The following is a 13,649-nucleotide window of genomic DNA, read 5'->3' on the forward strand; positions in this document are numbered from 1 at the left end:
AGAGCCACGGCCGGGATGCCAGGTTGGAGACAGGGAAGAGCCAAGGCCGGGATGCCAGGCTGGGGACACGGCAGAGCCACGGCCGGGATGCCAGGCTAAGGAGACAGCAGAGCCACAGCCGGGATGCCAGGTTGGAGACAGGGAAGAGCCACGCACCTTCTTACATTTGTTGGCAGGAAGAGAGTCCTCCTCGGTGTCGGAGGAGGCAGAAGAGCCAGGCTCTTTGTCTTCATCAGCCAGGAAATGAGCTTTGGGAAAACAGAGGCAGGTCCCCCAGGGTCCTGCAGCCCGTACAGCCCCTCCTCTGGGCAAAGACCCTCCACTCCCACTCTCCATCCACCTGATCCCCAGGCCGTGACCCTCTCCCTGGCCAGACACTGGATACACAGATGGGCACAGGACCCAGGACCCAGGATGCACCTTTGAAGAAAGAGGCCTTCCCTTCTAGGCGGCTGCTGCACCGCTGGGCCCCGAGCCCTCAGTTCCCAGGAAAGCCAGCACAGAGGCTTGTGAGGGAGGACGGTTCTGGGGATGCTGTCCCTGGATCTGCTAGGGGAACCAACACGTTCCCTGATTGTTTACACCGAATCGCTCCGAGAGTCCAGGCTCACTGGCCAGCGTAGGGGGTAACAAAGCACCCCCAGGGCCACTGACACTTCCCACCAGGAAGATGCCCTCATCTGTGATGAGTTCTTGGCCTGTGTCAGCCCAAGGACCCTTCATCAAGCATCACGGCTGCCTGGCAGCGGGCCTGGCTGCGGTGGAGGATGGGGACAGAGTCACCTACATCCACTCCGGTGAGGGAAGAGGTCGGAAGCCTCGTGGGAGGTCACAGACGGGGTGAGGTCGTCAGCAGATGACTGTGTCTCTTCCTCTTCTTCCCCTGAAAGCAAATCCTTTGCTATTTGTTCCTTCAAAAAAAAAAAAAAAGTAAAGAACATTTTAAGTTTAACAATCTCGCAATATCACTAATGACAACAACAACAGAGACGCTGGGAGCATCCTGAGGCTCACGCGGGGCGGCTGTTCCCGCTCTGCAGATAAGGAACGGAGGTGGAGATGCCGCCGAGGGTGCACAGCATCGGGGGAGCAGGGATGGGACGGGGACACGTGCGAGCCCACACCCAGTCACCAGAGCCGGGGACAGTGAGAGCTGCCACGGGGCACGCGCCCAGAGCGCGTGGCTCTTTCTCTGCCTGTGCATTTGGTTTTAACCTTCTGCAACGCAGCCCTCCCCTGCTCCCAACACCCAACCCGCAAACCTCAACCTGTGACCTCTGGGTACGGAATGGCAGAAAGACTAGTCCTGGGGAGGCCCCGATGTGCCTCCCCGATGTGCCCCTCCACCCACCCAAGCCAGAACGACTTGTGGCCCGGGGTTAAGGCTAGGGTCCAGCCCCATGCCCATGGCCATTCCAACCTCGGGGGAGGGGTCACAGGTAGCTCCATTCTACTTGTTCTGGGGGCCTTTGTGCCTCCCACTGAACACCCCCCTGCAGAGAGGCAGCCCCAGGCCCCCCCACCTTCTGCTGGGGGCCAGTTCCAGGAAGGGCACTCACTCACCTTGTCCAGGGTCATGTCCGGGAGGTCGGGGGCCACGTCACCACCCTCACTCTCCCGGTCTGAAATGGGGTCTGATGCCTCGTAGCCATAGAGTGCAAGCAGCTCATCGAAGGGCATGTCGTTGCTCTGAGTTGGGGAAGGGAACAGGGCCCCATCAGGAGGGACTGCTCTGGGGGTTCTTGTCCCCGTCCTCTTGCCTGAGCCTCGTTGGCCACAACCAGGGCCACTCTGTCACACCCACAGCAACTCCCCACATGGCAGCACTCTCCAGCCAGACCTCAGGCCCAGTCTTTCATCCAAGAGCTCCTTCACAATCCCTCAGAGAGGCACCAGAGTCTAGGGGTCACCGGCCGGGGAAGAGGGCACCACCCTGCCCACAATGCCTCCTTGCACAGGGTGAATTACAGGAATACAAGGATGGTGCAACACAGGGTGAATTACAGGAATACAAGGATGGTGCGACACCTGGCAATTTACTGTTGTAACTCCACATCAATATATCAAAAGTGAAAAAAGGTATCTGAAAAGGCATTTGGTAAAATCTGACATCTATTCCTGATTTTTTAAAAAAAAAAAAAAGAACCCTCAGAAAACTACATAAATAGGCCAGACACAGTGGCTCACACCTGTAATCCCAGTGTTTTGGGACGCCAAGGCAGGCGGATCACTTAAGGCCGGGAGTTCGAGACCAGCCTGGGGAACATGGCAAAAATGTCTCTACTAAAAATACAAAAATTAGTTGTGCTTGGTGGCGCCCGCCTGTAGTCTCAGCTACTCAGGAGGCTGAAGCATGAGAATCACTTGTACTCGGGAGGTGGAGGGTGTAGTGAGCCAAGATCACACCACTGCACTCCAGCCTGGGTGGCAAAGTGAGAATCTGTCTCAAAATAAAAAATAAAAAAGAAGAAACACTGTTGTGATACTCTGAGCCAACACAACATGACAAGAAGTAGCAATAAGGTGTGTAATTCCTGGGAAGGAAGAGATGCGAACTATCAAAGTCATTCTCTCCACCGTTGCTTTCAAATCCTTCTGTCCTCCCTAGTGTGAGCCTCTACTCTACAGAAGCTAGTCCTGCCGGCTCAGACTCTACCCTGACCCCTGTGGGTCACACTTTCAGCTTCCAACTTCCTGAACGCTCCCTCTCATTCTCTCAACATGTCAGCACTGGCCTCCCCTCCTGCCCAGACTCATCCCGGGGGGTTCAAGTTCACATAGAAATCTCCCGGCCTAGCTGGGTGCGGTGGCTCACACCTGTAATCCCAGCACTTTGGGAGGCCGAGGCAGACAGATCACAAGCTGAGGAGATCGAGACAATCCTGACTGACACGGCGAAACCCCATCTCTACTAAAAATATAAAAAATTAGCCGGGTGTGGTGGCGGTGCCTGTAGTCCCAGTAACTCAGGAGGCTGAGGCAGGAGAATGGCGTGAACCCGGGAGGCAGAGCTTGCAGTGAGCCAAGATCGCGCCACTGCACTCCAGCCTGGGCGACAGAGTGAGACTCCGTCTCAAAAAAAAAAAAAAAAAAAAAAAACAAACTTCCCAGCCGAGTCCCAGCCCTTCCCCAGGTGGAACATCTGTACCGAGTCCCCCTTTTGTTCTCTCACAGGACCCTGTGGACAGAACAGATTCTGTTTGCCCATGACCTTCAGGATTATGCAGGCGGGAAGGCTGACACAGTGGTCCAGTGGCCCTTGGGTTGCCTGGACCTCTCCAGAGTAGCCCGAGGTGAAGCCCCTTTCCTAAGAACACTCAGCCATGACTTCTGTTTTTGGCTTCATTGATGCCTGCACTGATGGTGCAGCATCTAGAACCGGGAAGAGTCCAGTGCTCTGTGGAAGCCGCGGCCAGTGCACCCCTGCTCACAAGTCACTGCTGTCACATTCCTCACAGACCAAAAGCAAACACCCCAGCTTCACTTCAGAAGATGCTGGATGGACAGCCGGGCACGGTGGCTCAAGCCTGTAATCCCAGCACTTTGGGAGGCCGAGGCAGGTGGATCACAAGATCAGGAGTTCGAGACCAGCCTGGTCAACATGGAGAAACCCTGTCTCTACCACAAATACAGAAATTAGCCAGGCGCGGTGGTGGGTTCCCGTAATTCCAGCTACTCGGCAGGCTGAGGGAGGAGAATCACTTGAACTTGGGAAGCAGAGTTTGCAGTGAGCCGAGATCGCGCCACTGCACTCCAGCCTGGGCGACGAGAGCAAGACTCCATCTCAAAAAACAGTAAAAGAAGGTGCTGGACAAAGTGAGCATTTTGTTAGGTCTCATCCTGCGTACATGTTTCCACGTGCTGTGAGGGCGTGGGAAGCATGCAGCATGCACCTGCTGCATACCAAAGTGAGGTGGTTCCTTCAAGGAACCATATGCATGGAATGAGTGGTGAGGCGAAGAGGCTGTTCCTGGCTGTTTCACCTCAAAGAATGCTGGCCAACTACAGTCGCTTAGACAGGCACCTGGCAGGTACTGCCTTGTATGCAAGCCAGGGGGCTGTTACTTCAAAGGAAACAGCTGACCATAACTGCTGCAGGGTAAAACTCAAGATTTTGAAAAACTGAGGTTTGACAACGTGAACTTGCCGACTTTCCAATATTTAAAAAACGTGTGATAAGGCTGGTGGTGGTACCGACTGTTACAGTCAACCTTAACCCCCAACATGACTATATTTGGAGATAGGGCCTTTACAGAGGTAATTAAGGTTTGACCAGGCCATGAGGGTGGGGCCCTGATCCAACAGGATTAGTGTCCTTTTAAGAAAAACACCAGAGGGCTCCCTCTTGTTCTCTGTCCACCCTGTGAGGACACCGCGAGCCAGCAAGAGCCAGCACCAGAACCCACTCAGTCGGACCCTGGTCATGCACTTTTCTGCCTCTTGAACGATGAGGTTCACTGATACGGTCTCAGATTCCACAACTACTCTCTACAAAACTCCCACTTGATGAGTCTGGCTGTGGCATCAAAGAAGAATACCCACAATTATCTGAAAAGCTGTTAAATACTCTTACCTTTTTCAACAACAGATCTGAGGCTGTATTTGTAGTTCAACCGTAAGAGCCTATCACAACAGATTAATGTCTCCCTTAAAAGACAGAAACTGGCCGGACATGGCTCCTGCCTGTAATCCAAGCATTTTGGGAGGCTGAGGCAGCAGGATCACTTTGAGGTCAGGAGTTCGAGACCAGCCTGGCCAACATGGTAAAACCTCACCTCTACTAAAACTACAAGTTAGCCAGGCATGGTGGTGGGCGCCTGTATTCCCAGCTACTCGGGAGGCTAAGGCAGGAGAATCACTTGAACCCAGGAGGTAGAGGTTGCAGTGAGCCGAGATGGCACCACTGCACTCCAGTCTGGGCAACAGAGCGAGACTCTGTCTCAAATAAAAGAAAAAGACAGAAACTGGGTCAGGTATAGCGGCTCCCTATAGGCAGAAAAACTGCCTGAGGCCAAGAGTTCAAGACCAGCCCTAGCAACACAGCAAGAACTCTACAAAAAAAAATAAAATAAAAAAGTAGGTGAGGTATGGTGGCGTGCGACTATAGTCCCAGCTACTCAGGAGGCTGAGGCAGGGGGATCCCTTGAGCCCAGGAGTTCGAGGCTGCCGTAAACTATGATTGCACCACTGCACTCCAACCTAGGCAACAGAGTGAGATCCTGTCTCAAAAAAATAAGTTTTTAAAAGACAGAAGCTTGGCCAGGCGCGGTGGTTCACGTCTGTAATTCAGCACTTTGGGAGGCCGAGGTGGGCGGATCACGAGGTCAAGAGTTTGGGACCAGCCTGGCCAACATGGTGAAACACCGTCTCTACTAAAAATACAAAAATTTGCCGAGCGTGGTGGCGTACACCTGTGGTCCCAGCCACTCGGGAGGCTGAGGCAGGAGAATCGCTTGAGCCCAGGAGGCGGAGGATGCAGTGAGCCGAGATCGCACCAACTACACTCCAGCTGTGAAACACAGCGAGACTCCAACTCATAAAAAAAGGACAGAAGTTGGATTTTCACATTGGCTTCTCCGTTCAAAGACATTTGGAAAACTAAAAATTAATTCTTCTCACTAATTTTTTTCTTTTGGTACAGAGTTTTTATTTCATTTTCATAAAAATATTTATATTAACGTGTAACTGATTTAGTCATGTCATTTTAAAATGAGTTACTGAATAAGTATTTTTACATGTCAATTTTTTTTTTTTTTTGAGACAGAGTCTTGCTCTGTCCCCCAGGCTGGAAGTGCAATGGCCCGATCTCGGCTCACTGCCACCTCTGCCTCCCGGGTTCAAGTGATTCTCCTGCCTCAGCCCCTTGAGTAGCTGGGATTACAGGCGCCCACCATCACACCCAGCTCATTTTTGTATTTTTAGTAGAGACAGGGTTTCACCACGTTGGCCAGGCTGGTCTTGTACTCCTGACCTGAGGTGATCCACCTGCCTCGGCCTCCCAAAGTGCTGAATTACAGACGTGAACCACCGCGCCTGGCCTAACTTTTCATATAATAAAAAAGCAATAGATAAAGCACATTAACAAAGTCCCTCAAAACTCTCAATTTTTTTTTTTTTTGAGACAGGATCTCACTCTGTCGCCCAGGCTGGAGTGAAATGGCGTGATCTCGGCTCACTGCAACCTCCGCCTCCCAGGTTCAAGTGATTCTCCTGCCTTAGCCTCCCGAGTAGCCAGGACTACAGATGTGCACCACCACGCCTGGCTAATTTTGTATTCTTTTTTTTTTTTTTGAGACGGAGTCTTGCTGTGTCGCCCAGGCTGGAGTGCAGTGGCGCGATCTCAGCTCACTGCAAGCTCTACCTCGTGGGGTTCACGCCATTCTCCCACCTCAGCCTCCCAAGTAGCTGGGAATACAGGTACCCACCACCACGCCCGGCTAATTTTGTTTTCGTATTTTTAGTAGAGACGGGGTTTCACCATGTTAGCCAGGATGGTCTCGATCTCCTGACCTTGTGATCTGCCCACCTCGGCCTCCCAAAGTGCTGGAATTACAGGCGTGAGCCACTGAGTTCAGCCTAGTTTTTTTTTTTTTTGAGACGGAGTCTCACTCTGTCTCCCAGGCTGGAGTGCAGTGGTGTGATCTCAGCTCACTGCAAGCTCCACCTCCCGGGTTCACGCCATTCCCCTGCCTCAGCCTCCCGAGTAGCTGGGACTACAGATGCCCCCCAACCACGCCCGGCTAATTCTTTGTATTTTTAGTAGAGTCGGGGTTTCACCATGTTGGCCAGGATGGTCTCGAACTCCCGCCCTCATGATCCGCCCGCCTCAGCCTCCCAAAGTGCTGGGATTACAGGCGTGAGCCGCTGCGCCCGGCCCGAAACTCTCAATAATTTTTAAGAGTACAAAGTGGGTTCTGAGACCAGAAGATCTGAGAGCAGTTGGCTTAATCCCTGACCACTGTACTGCTCAGACAGCCCCATGAAAGACCTGGTCTCCACTGAATTTCGGCTCCTAGGACAGCATCTGGCACTTTGCAAAAAGATGTACAATTTAGCACTTACCAATGTGGAATCTGAGCTGCACAAAAACCGTGAGGCTTACCCCGCAGGGCTCCACCCAACACAGGGGCGGGATCACCTCGGCCAAGTACCTGGGAGATGAAGTCCTTCTCCAGCTCCTCCCTGGGCTGCTCTGGGCACCTCGAGGCCTCCTCGCACTCTCCCCGGACACTGTAGTTCTGTGACAGGATCTCTGCGAGGTTGAACTGATGGTCTCCCGAGCCCATGGACACCACTGGGGAGAAGACAGCAGCCCAGATGAGAACTTCGCCTCACCTGTCCCGACCATCCTGCTGAGACCACGGACGCCTGGGGTAGGAGAAGCCCGAGGGATGAGGCCCTCTGCACGCTGCCAGGATCAGCCTCCCGTGAGGGGACCCAACGGGACACCCCACGACGGATGCACACAGGAGCACGGCTGGTGAGCTGCACACAGATTCCAAGGATTTTTTTTGGGGGGGCGGGGGTGTCTCTGAGAGACCGCTTGTCTTCCTGAACAGAGAAGCCTGCGAGGGTGCTGGGAGCAAGTGGACTAGAAAGAGACCAACATCTGTCTCATTAGGGGGGAAGGAGCAGCAGGACTCAGTGGAGCTGCGTTCACACTGGGCCCCATGACTCCTCAAACGGGGTGACGCTGAACCCTCACCTGCATAGCTCAGTACAGCATCAAGGAGCATGCAGGGACAGCACCAATGGGGCCTCGACAACGCCAGTCCCTTATGCTCCGTCTGCAGGGCCACATAAAGCAGACATGCGAGGTACACGGCCCAACAGATGGCCGCTGTCGTCAGACCCAGGGTTTCCCCAGAAGAACAGGGGTGTGTCACTGTTCCTCAGCATGGTTAGTCTCCAATTAGGCAAAATTTTAAGCAAACAAAGGAACTAGCTGGGGCTCAATCAATCCAGACAGGGAGCAGTGTGGCCCAAGGCTGGGAGCCTGAGGGCCTGGGAGCCCAGGGCAGGAGGCCTCTAGGGCAGCCACACAGCCTGCATGGCTGGGCACACAGGTGTGCACCACACACAGCCCATGCACAGAACATGCCGCTGTGGGGCACAGAGGACCCTGGGCAGCAGGCACCTCGCTGGAGTGAGGGAATGACCTGGAGCTGCCTGGGTGCGCCTGGACCCTCAGTGGCCACCGCGTCCTTGGAGAAGCCACGTGAGGGAAAACGGGGACGGCGCTGCCTTCTTCGAGGACTGGGGTGGGGACCAGTTTGATACCGGAAAGAGGTGCAGCCCTACATCCGGCCCGCAGAAGGAGCCCAGCCAGGGGAAGAAAGAACAGTCACAGAGACCCCTGCCCTACAGTGTCAACTCCTCCCCGCGGGCCCCACACAGGTGGCCAGGAGGCGGGCATGGGACCTTGATGCCCACCGGGCAAGCAGCAGCGCAGGAAGGTGCAGGGAACCCAGGGTGCTGCCGGTCTCGCCGCCCTCCACCTTCTCAGCCCCAGCTCCCTCAGCAAGCCACCCCTTCCCAACACCCTGGCAAGATGAAGCAGCCCTCAGCTTGGTGCAGGTGTGTGCCTGGGACCTCTGCTGGGGGTGCTGCCTGGGCTCCCTGCCCCTGCTAAAGAACAGGAAGATGGAGTCCTGACCACTCTGCCCCACAGCTCCATCTGAATGGGTGGGAGCTGGGACACCCTGGACTCTGGAAGCCAGTGTGCTGGTCCACAGTTCAGCCAGACCCAGCAGGTATTCTGTCTCTCACAGCCACAAAGGCCTCGGCAGACTGAGCAGGGGGAGGAGGAAGGAAGGTACCTGCTGTTGACTGCAAGCCAGGCTCCCCGGGGCACAGGCCGTGCTCGAGGCAGGAGACCACGCGAGGACTCTGCCTCCCCAGCGAGGAGGCCTGCGAAGGAAGAGAGGCAGGGTTAGCTCGGCCGGCCCAAAACCTGCTGCTGGACATCACAGTGCGGCAGCCAAGAGCAAGCGCTGGTCAGAGCCCAGTCCCCGATGACCCAGGGAAGCGGCTTTGTCTCCGTCTCTGAGGGCCGGGGGGCACTAAGGGCAGCACACGCGTGTGGCCGCCACTTGTCCCGCCTCCCACCAAGGACCACGCACAGGGTGGAGGCGTTCTCGCCCAGGGCAGGACACGCATCATGTGACACTGAAAACGGCCCTCACACAGGCCTACGGTCCTGACCCATGCTGCAACCTGGACGAAGCTCAAGAACAGCATGCGCTGGAGGGAAGCCAGACACCAGCGGCCACAGCAGACGGTCCACTGATACAAAACATCCAGAACGGGCCGATCCACGGACAGAAAGGACAGGGAGAGAGCCGGCGGGAGCGTGACTGCTAACGGGGACGGGGCTTCTTCTGGGGATGACGGAATGTTTCAGAATGAGATAGAGGGGATGGTTGCAGGGCCATGAATACACTAACAATCAATGAATTATAAACTTTAAAATGGGTATATTTTATAGTTTGTCAATCACCTCAATTTTTTTTATAAAAAGGCAAACAAAACCACTATAAGTTACCATTATCACAATGTTCACTATCTTTCTTTTTTTTTTCTTTGAGACAGAGCCTCGCTCTGTCACCCAGGCTGGAATGCTGTGGCGCCATCTCAGCTCACTGCAACCTCCGCCTCCCGGGTTCAAGTGATTCTCCTGTCTCAGCCTCCCGAGTAGCTGGGACTACAGGCGCGGCCACCACGCCCGGCTAGTTTCTGTATTTTTACTCGAGACGGGGTTTCACCATGTTGCCCAGGCTGGTCTCAAACTCCTGACCTCGTGATCCGCCCGCTTCGGCCTCCCAAAGTGCTGGGATGACAGACGTGGGCCCCCACAAGAAGCCACGATCTCTCTCATGTACATAAACACAGAAACCCTCAACAAAATACTAGCAAACTGAACGCTACCACATCTAAAGAAGATTGTAAGCCGTGACCAAGTAAGATTCATCGCAGGGAGGCGAGGTCGATTTAACATCCCCAAGTCAGTTAATTAATACATCACATCAATCAAATAAAAACCAAAGCACAGGATCATCTGAACACACCCAATCCAACAAAACCCAACACACTTCATAATGAAACACGCCCAAGAAACTCAGAACAGAAGGGAGCTTCTCAACCTGACAAAGGGCGTCTCGGACAAACCCACACTTATCACCGCCCTCAACGCTCACAGGCTGCTTTCTCCTTCCCACCACCAGCGTAACGTGTACTCTCACCTCTCACGCTAAACGGAGTGCCGGAGGGGGTAGTCAGCGTAAGAACATCAAATAAAAAGAATCAAGATTGGAAAGGAAGCCGGGCGCGCTGGCTCACGCCTGTAATCCCAGCACTTTGGGAGGCCCAGGCGGGCAGATCACTTGAGGTCAGGAGTTCAAGACCAGCCTGGCCAATATGGTGAAACCCTGTCTCTACTGAAAACACAAAAAAAATTAGCCAGGCACTGTGGCATGTATCTCTAATCCCAGCTACTCAGGAGGCTGAGGCAGGAGAACTGTTTGAACCAGGGAGGCAGAGGTTGCAGTGAGCCGAGATGATGCCACTGTACTCCAGCCTGGGCAACAGAGCAAGACTCCATCTCAAAAAAAGAAAAAAAGGCTGGGCGAGGTGGCTCACGCCTGTAATCCCAGCACTTTGGGAGGCCGAGGCGGGCAGATCATGAGGTCAACAGATGGAGATCATCCTGGCCAACAAGGTGAAACCCTGTCTCTACTAAAAATATAAAAATTAGCTGGGTGCAGTAGCGAGCGCCTGTAATCACAGTTACTCAGGAGGCTGAGGCAGGAGGATCACTTGAACCCAGGAGGCAGAGGTTGCAGTGAGCCGAAATCGTGCCACTGCACTCCAGCCTGGGGATACAGCAAGACTCAGTCTCAAAAAAAAAAAAAACAAAAGATTGGTAAGGAAGAAGTGAAACTATCTCTGTGCTGGTGACGTGATCTAAAAAACTGTTCAAACTACAGTGAGTTCAGCAAGGATGTAGTACACAAAATCAATACATACAAATCCATTTTATTTCTATATAAAAGCAACAAATACAAAAAGAACAATGCCATTTACAATAGCATCAAGAGAAGTGTGAAATGTGTAGAGTACTCTGAGTGAGCAAAGCAGTGTTAGAAGGTAAGATCTAAGGGAATGAAAAGGCATTCCATGTTCATGGCTGGGAAGACAACATTAAGATGGCAACACCCCCCACTGACTGACACATTCAACACCATCTCTATCAGAACCCTAGTTGGCTTCTTTGTAGAAACCCACGAGCCGACTCCAAAAAGCAAATGGAAGCTCAAGGTACCCAAAACAGCCCAAACAATCTTGAAACAATACTTCCCGATTTCAAAATTCACCACAAAGCCATGGCAAAAACAGTGTGGTCCTGCCATAAGGACAGCACAAAGATCAAAGAACTGGAACTGAGAATCCAGAAATACACTCACACATTCACCGTCAACTGGATTTCAACAAAGGCATCAAAACACTTCCATGGGGAATGAACAGTCTTTAACAAACGGTGCTGGGACAGTTGAATATCCACGTGCAAAAGAAAGAAGTTGGACCCCATCTCACACCATATGCAAAAATTACCTCAAAATGGATCAAACGTCTTAAATATAAGAGCTAAAACCATACAACTTTTAGGAGAAAATATATGGATAAATATTTGCAAACTTTTGACTGAATCTACAAATGTAGGGGGAAAAAAATTGTGACCCTGGATTTGGCAATGGTTTCTTAGATAAGACACCAAAATCACAAGTGACCAAAAACAAACAAACAAACAAAACAGATAAACAACTTCACCAAAATTAAAAACTTTTGTGCTTCAAAGGACGCTACCAAGAAAGTGAAAGGACAACTCAGGGAATAGGAGAAAATACCTGAAAAATCATCTATCTGATAAGGAACTTGCTCCAGAATATATAAAAAAACTTTTACAACTCAACAAGGAAAAGATAATCCCATTGAAAAATGGGCAAAGGATCTGAACAGACATTTCTCCAAAGAGAATACACAAATGGCCAATAAGCACAGGAAAAGATGCTCAAAGTAAATCAGAGAAAAGCAAGCAAAATCCACACTATGATACCACTTCCTAATCAGAGAATAACTGTGCTCAAAAAGACAGATAATAACAAGTGTTGGCAAGAATGTGGACAAACTGGAACTCTCCTGTGCCTGCTGGTGGGAACGTTAAAATAATGCAGCCACTCTGCAAACCAGTCCAGCAATTCCTCCAAAAGTTAAATAGTATTTAACCATGTGGCCCAGGTCGGGGTCCTAATATCCATCAGCTGACAAAAACAAAACAAAGGTCTAGCAATCGGGCAGAGGAAGGACGCACTGACAGACTACCACGTGGACGTATCTCAAAAGACTCCTGCTCCTGAAAACAGCCAGACACGAAAGGCCACGTATCATATGACTCATTTTATCCCAAATGTCTAGAGCAGGCAAATCCGTGGAGACAGAAAATGGATTCCTGGTGGAAAGGGGCTGGGGGTCGATGTGGGGTTTGGGGAGTGACCACTAAGGGGTGTGGGGTTCCTTTTGGGGTGATCAAAATGTTCTAAAATTGACTGTGATGGTGGCTGCACCACTCGGTGAATACACGAACAACCACGGAACTGGACACATTAAAATGGTGAACTGTATGGTAAACGAATTACACCTCAGTAAAGCTGTTGCCAAAAAGAGTACATTAAAATATTTAACGAAGTTTAAAAACTCGTGTAGTAAGAATTTCGACGTTTCTTCACGGGTCCTCAGAGGTGGTATAATCATTGCCTTCGTAAGAAAAACAAGGAACCAAGCTCAAAGAGAGAGAGCCCGTTACCCCAAGCTCACACAGCAAGTTACGTGGTGCAGTTACAAAGTGGAGCTCAGGCCGGCGGCTGGCAAACCCTTTCCCGCCCGTCACACTGGGGAGCACAAAGGGGGGCACCATTGACCCTTGAACAATGCGGGGGTTACGGGTGCCAACCCTCCACACGGGTGAAAACCCCTGCATAACTTCTGACCCCCCAAAACTTGATTAATAGCCTTCTGTTGGTCGGGAGCATTACTGGTAACATCAACAGTTGACAACTCACAAAAAAAGGAAACTACAGAAAAAGTTATGAACAAAATTGTCCGGAAGAGAAAGTATATTCTCTATTCACCAAGTGGGAGTGAACCATCCCAAACGTCTTCCTCCTCCTCATCTTCACGCTGAGCAGGCTGAGGAGGAAGAGGAGGGGTTGGTCCTGCTGTCTCGGGTGGCACAGGTGGAAGGAAATCCACGTATCAGTGACCCGTGCAGTTCAAACCCGTGAGGGTCAAGGGTCAACTGTCCAGCAAAGCCACGGAAAGGAGCTGGGGCAGTCACTGGGCCTGGAGTGACTCCCACAACAAGGCCGGCAAGGACCAAGAAGTGGAGAGTGACACCACCCGTCCGACTTCAGGAAGCTGAGGAGAGTGACACCCGTCCAACTTCAGGAAGCTGAGGAGAGTGACACCCGTCCAACTTCAGGAAGCTGTGGAGAGTGACACCACCCGTCCAACTTCAGGAAGCTGTGGAGAGTGATGCCACCCGTCCGACTTCAGGAAGCTGTGGAGAGTGACACCCGTCCGACTTCAGGAAGCTG

At 52.2% G+C, this 13,649-nt stretch overlaps 1 protein-coding gene across 1 annotated transcript in view; it reads right to left on the bottom strand.

Annotated features, from left to right (window-relative positions):
- The window catches only part of MIER2 (mesoderm induction early response 1, family member 2), a 28,949-nt gene extending 15,979 nt beyond the window's left edge, over positions 1 to 12,970 (bottom strand). Inside the window, exons 1-6 of the mRNA XM_011964083.1 lie at positions 12,896 to 12,970; positions 8,820 to 8,910; positions 7,152 to 7,294; positions 1,564 to 1,689; positions 788 to 911; positions 157 to 248 (exon numbers count right to left, since the gene is read on the bottom strand). Coding sequence (XP_011819473.1) covers positions 157 to 248; positions 788 to 911; positions 1,564 to 1,689; positions 7,152 to 7,294; positions 8,820 to 8,910; positions 12,896 to 12,970 — 651 coding nt within the window. The remainder of the gene's footprint in view (positions 1 to 156; positions 249 to 787; positions 912 to 1,563; positions 1,690 to 7,151; positions 7,295 to 8,819; positions 8,911 to 12,895) is intronic.
- Between the last annotated feature and the right edge of the window lie 679 nt (positions 12,971 to 13,649).

This window comes from Colobus angolensis, unplaced genomic scaffold, assembly GCF_000951035.1.
Source record: "Colobus angolensis palliatus isolate OR3802 unplaced genomic scaffold, Cang.pa_1.0 Scaffold64, whole genome shotgun sequence".
Classification (NCBI taxonomy): domain Eukaryota; kingdom Metazoa; phylum Chordata; class Mammalia; order Primates; family Cercopithecidae; genus Colobus; species Colobus angolensis.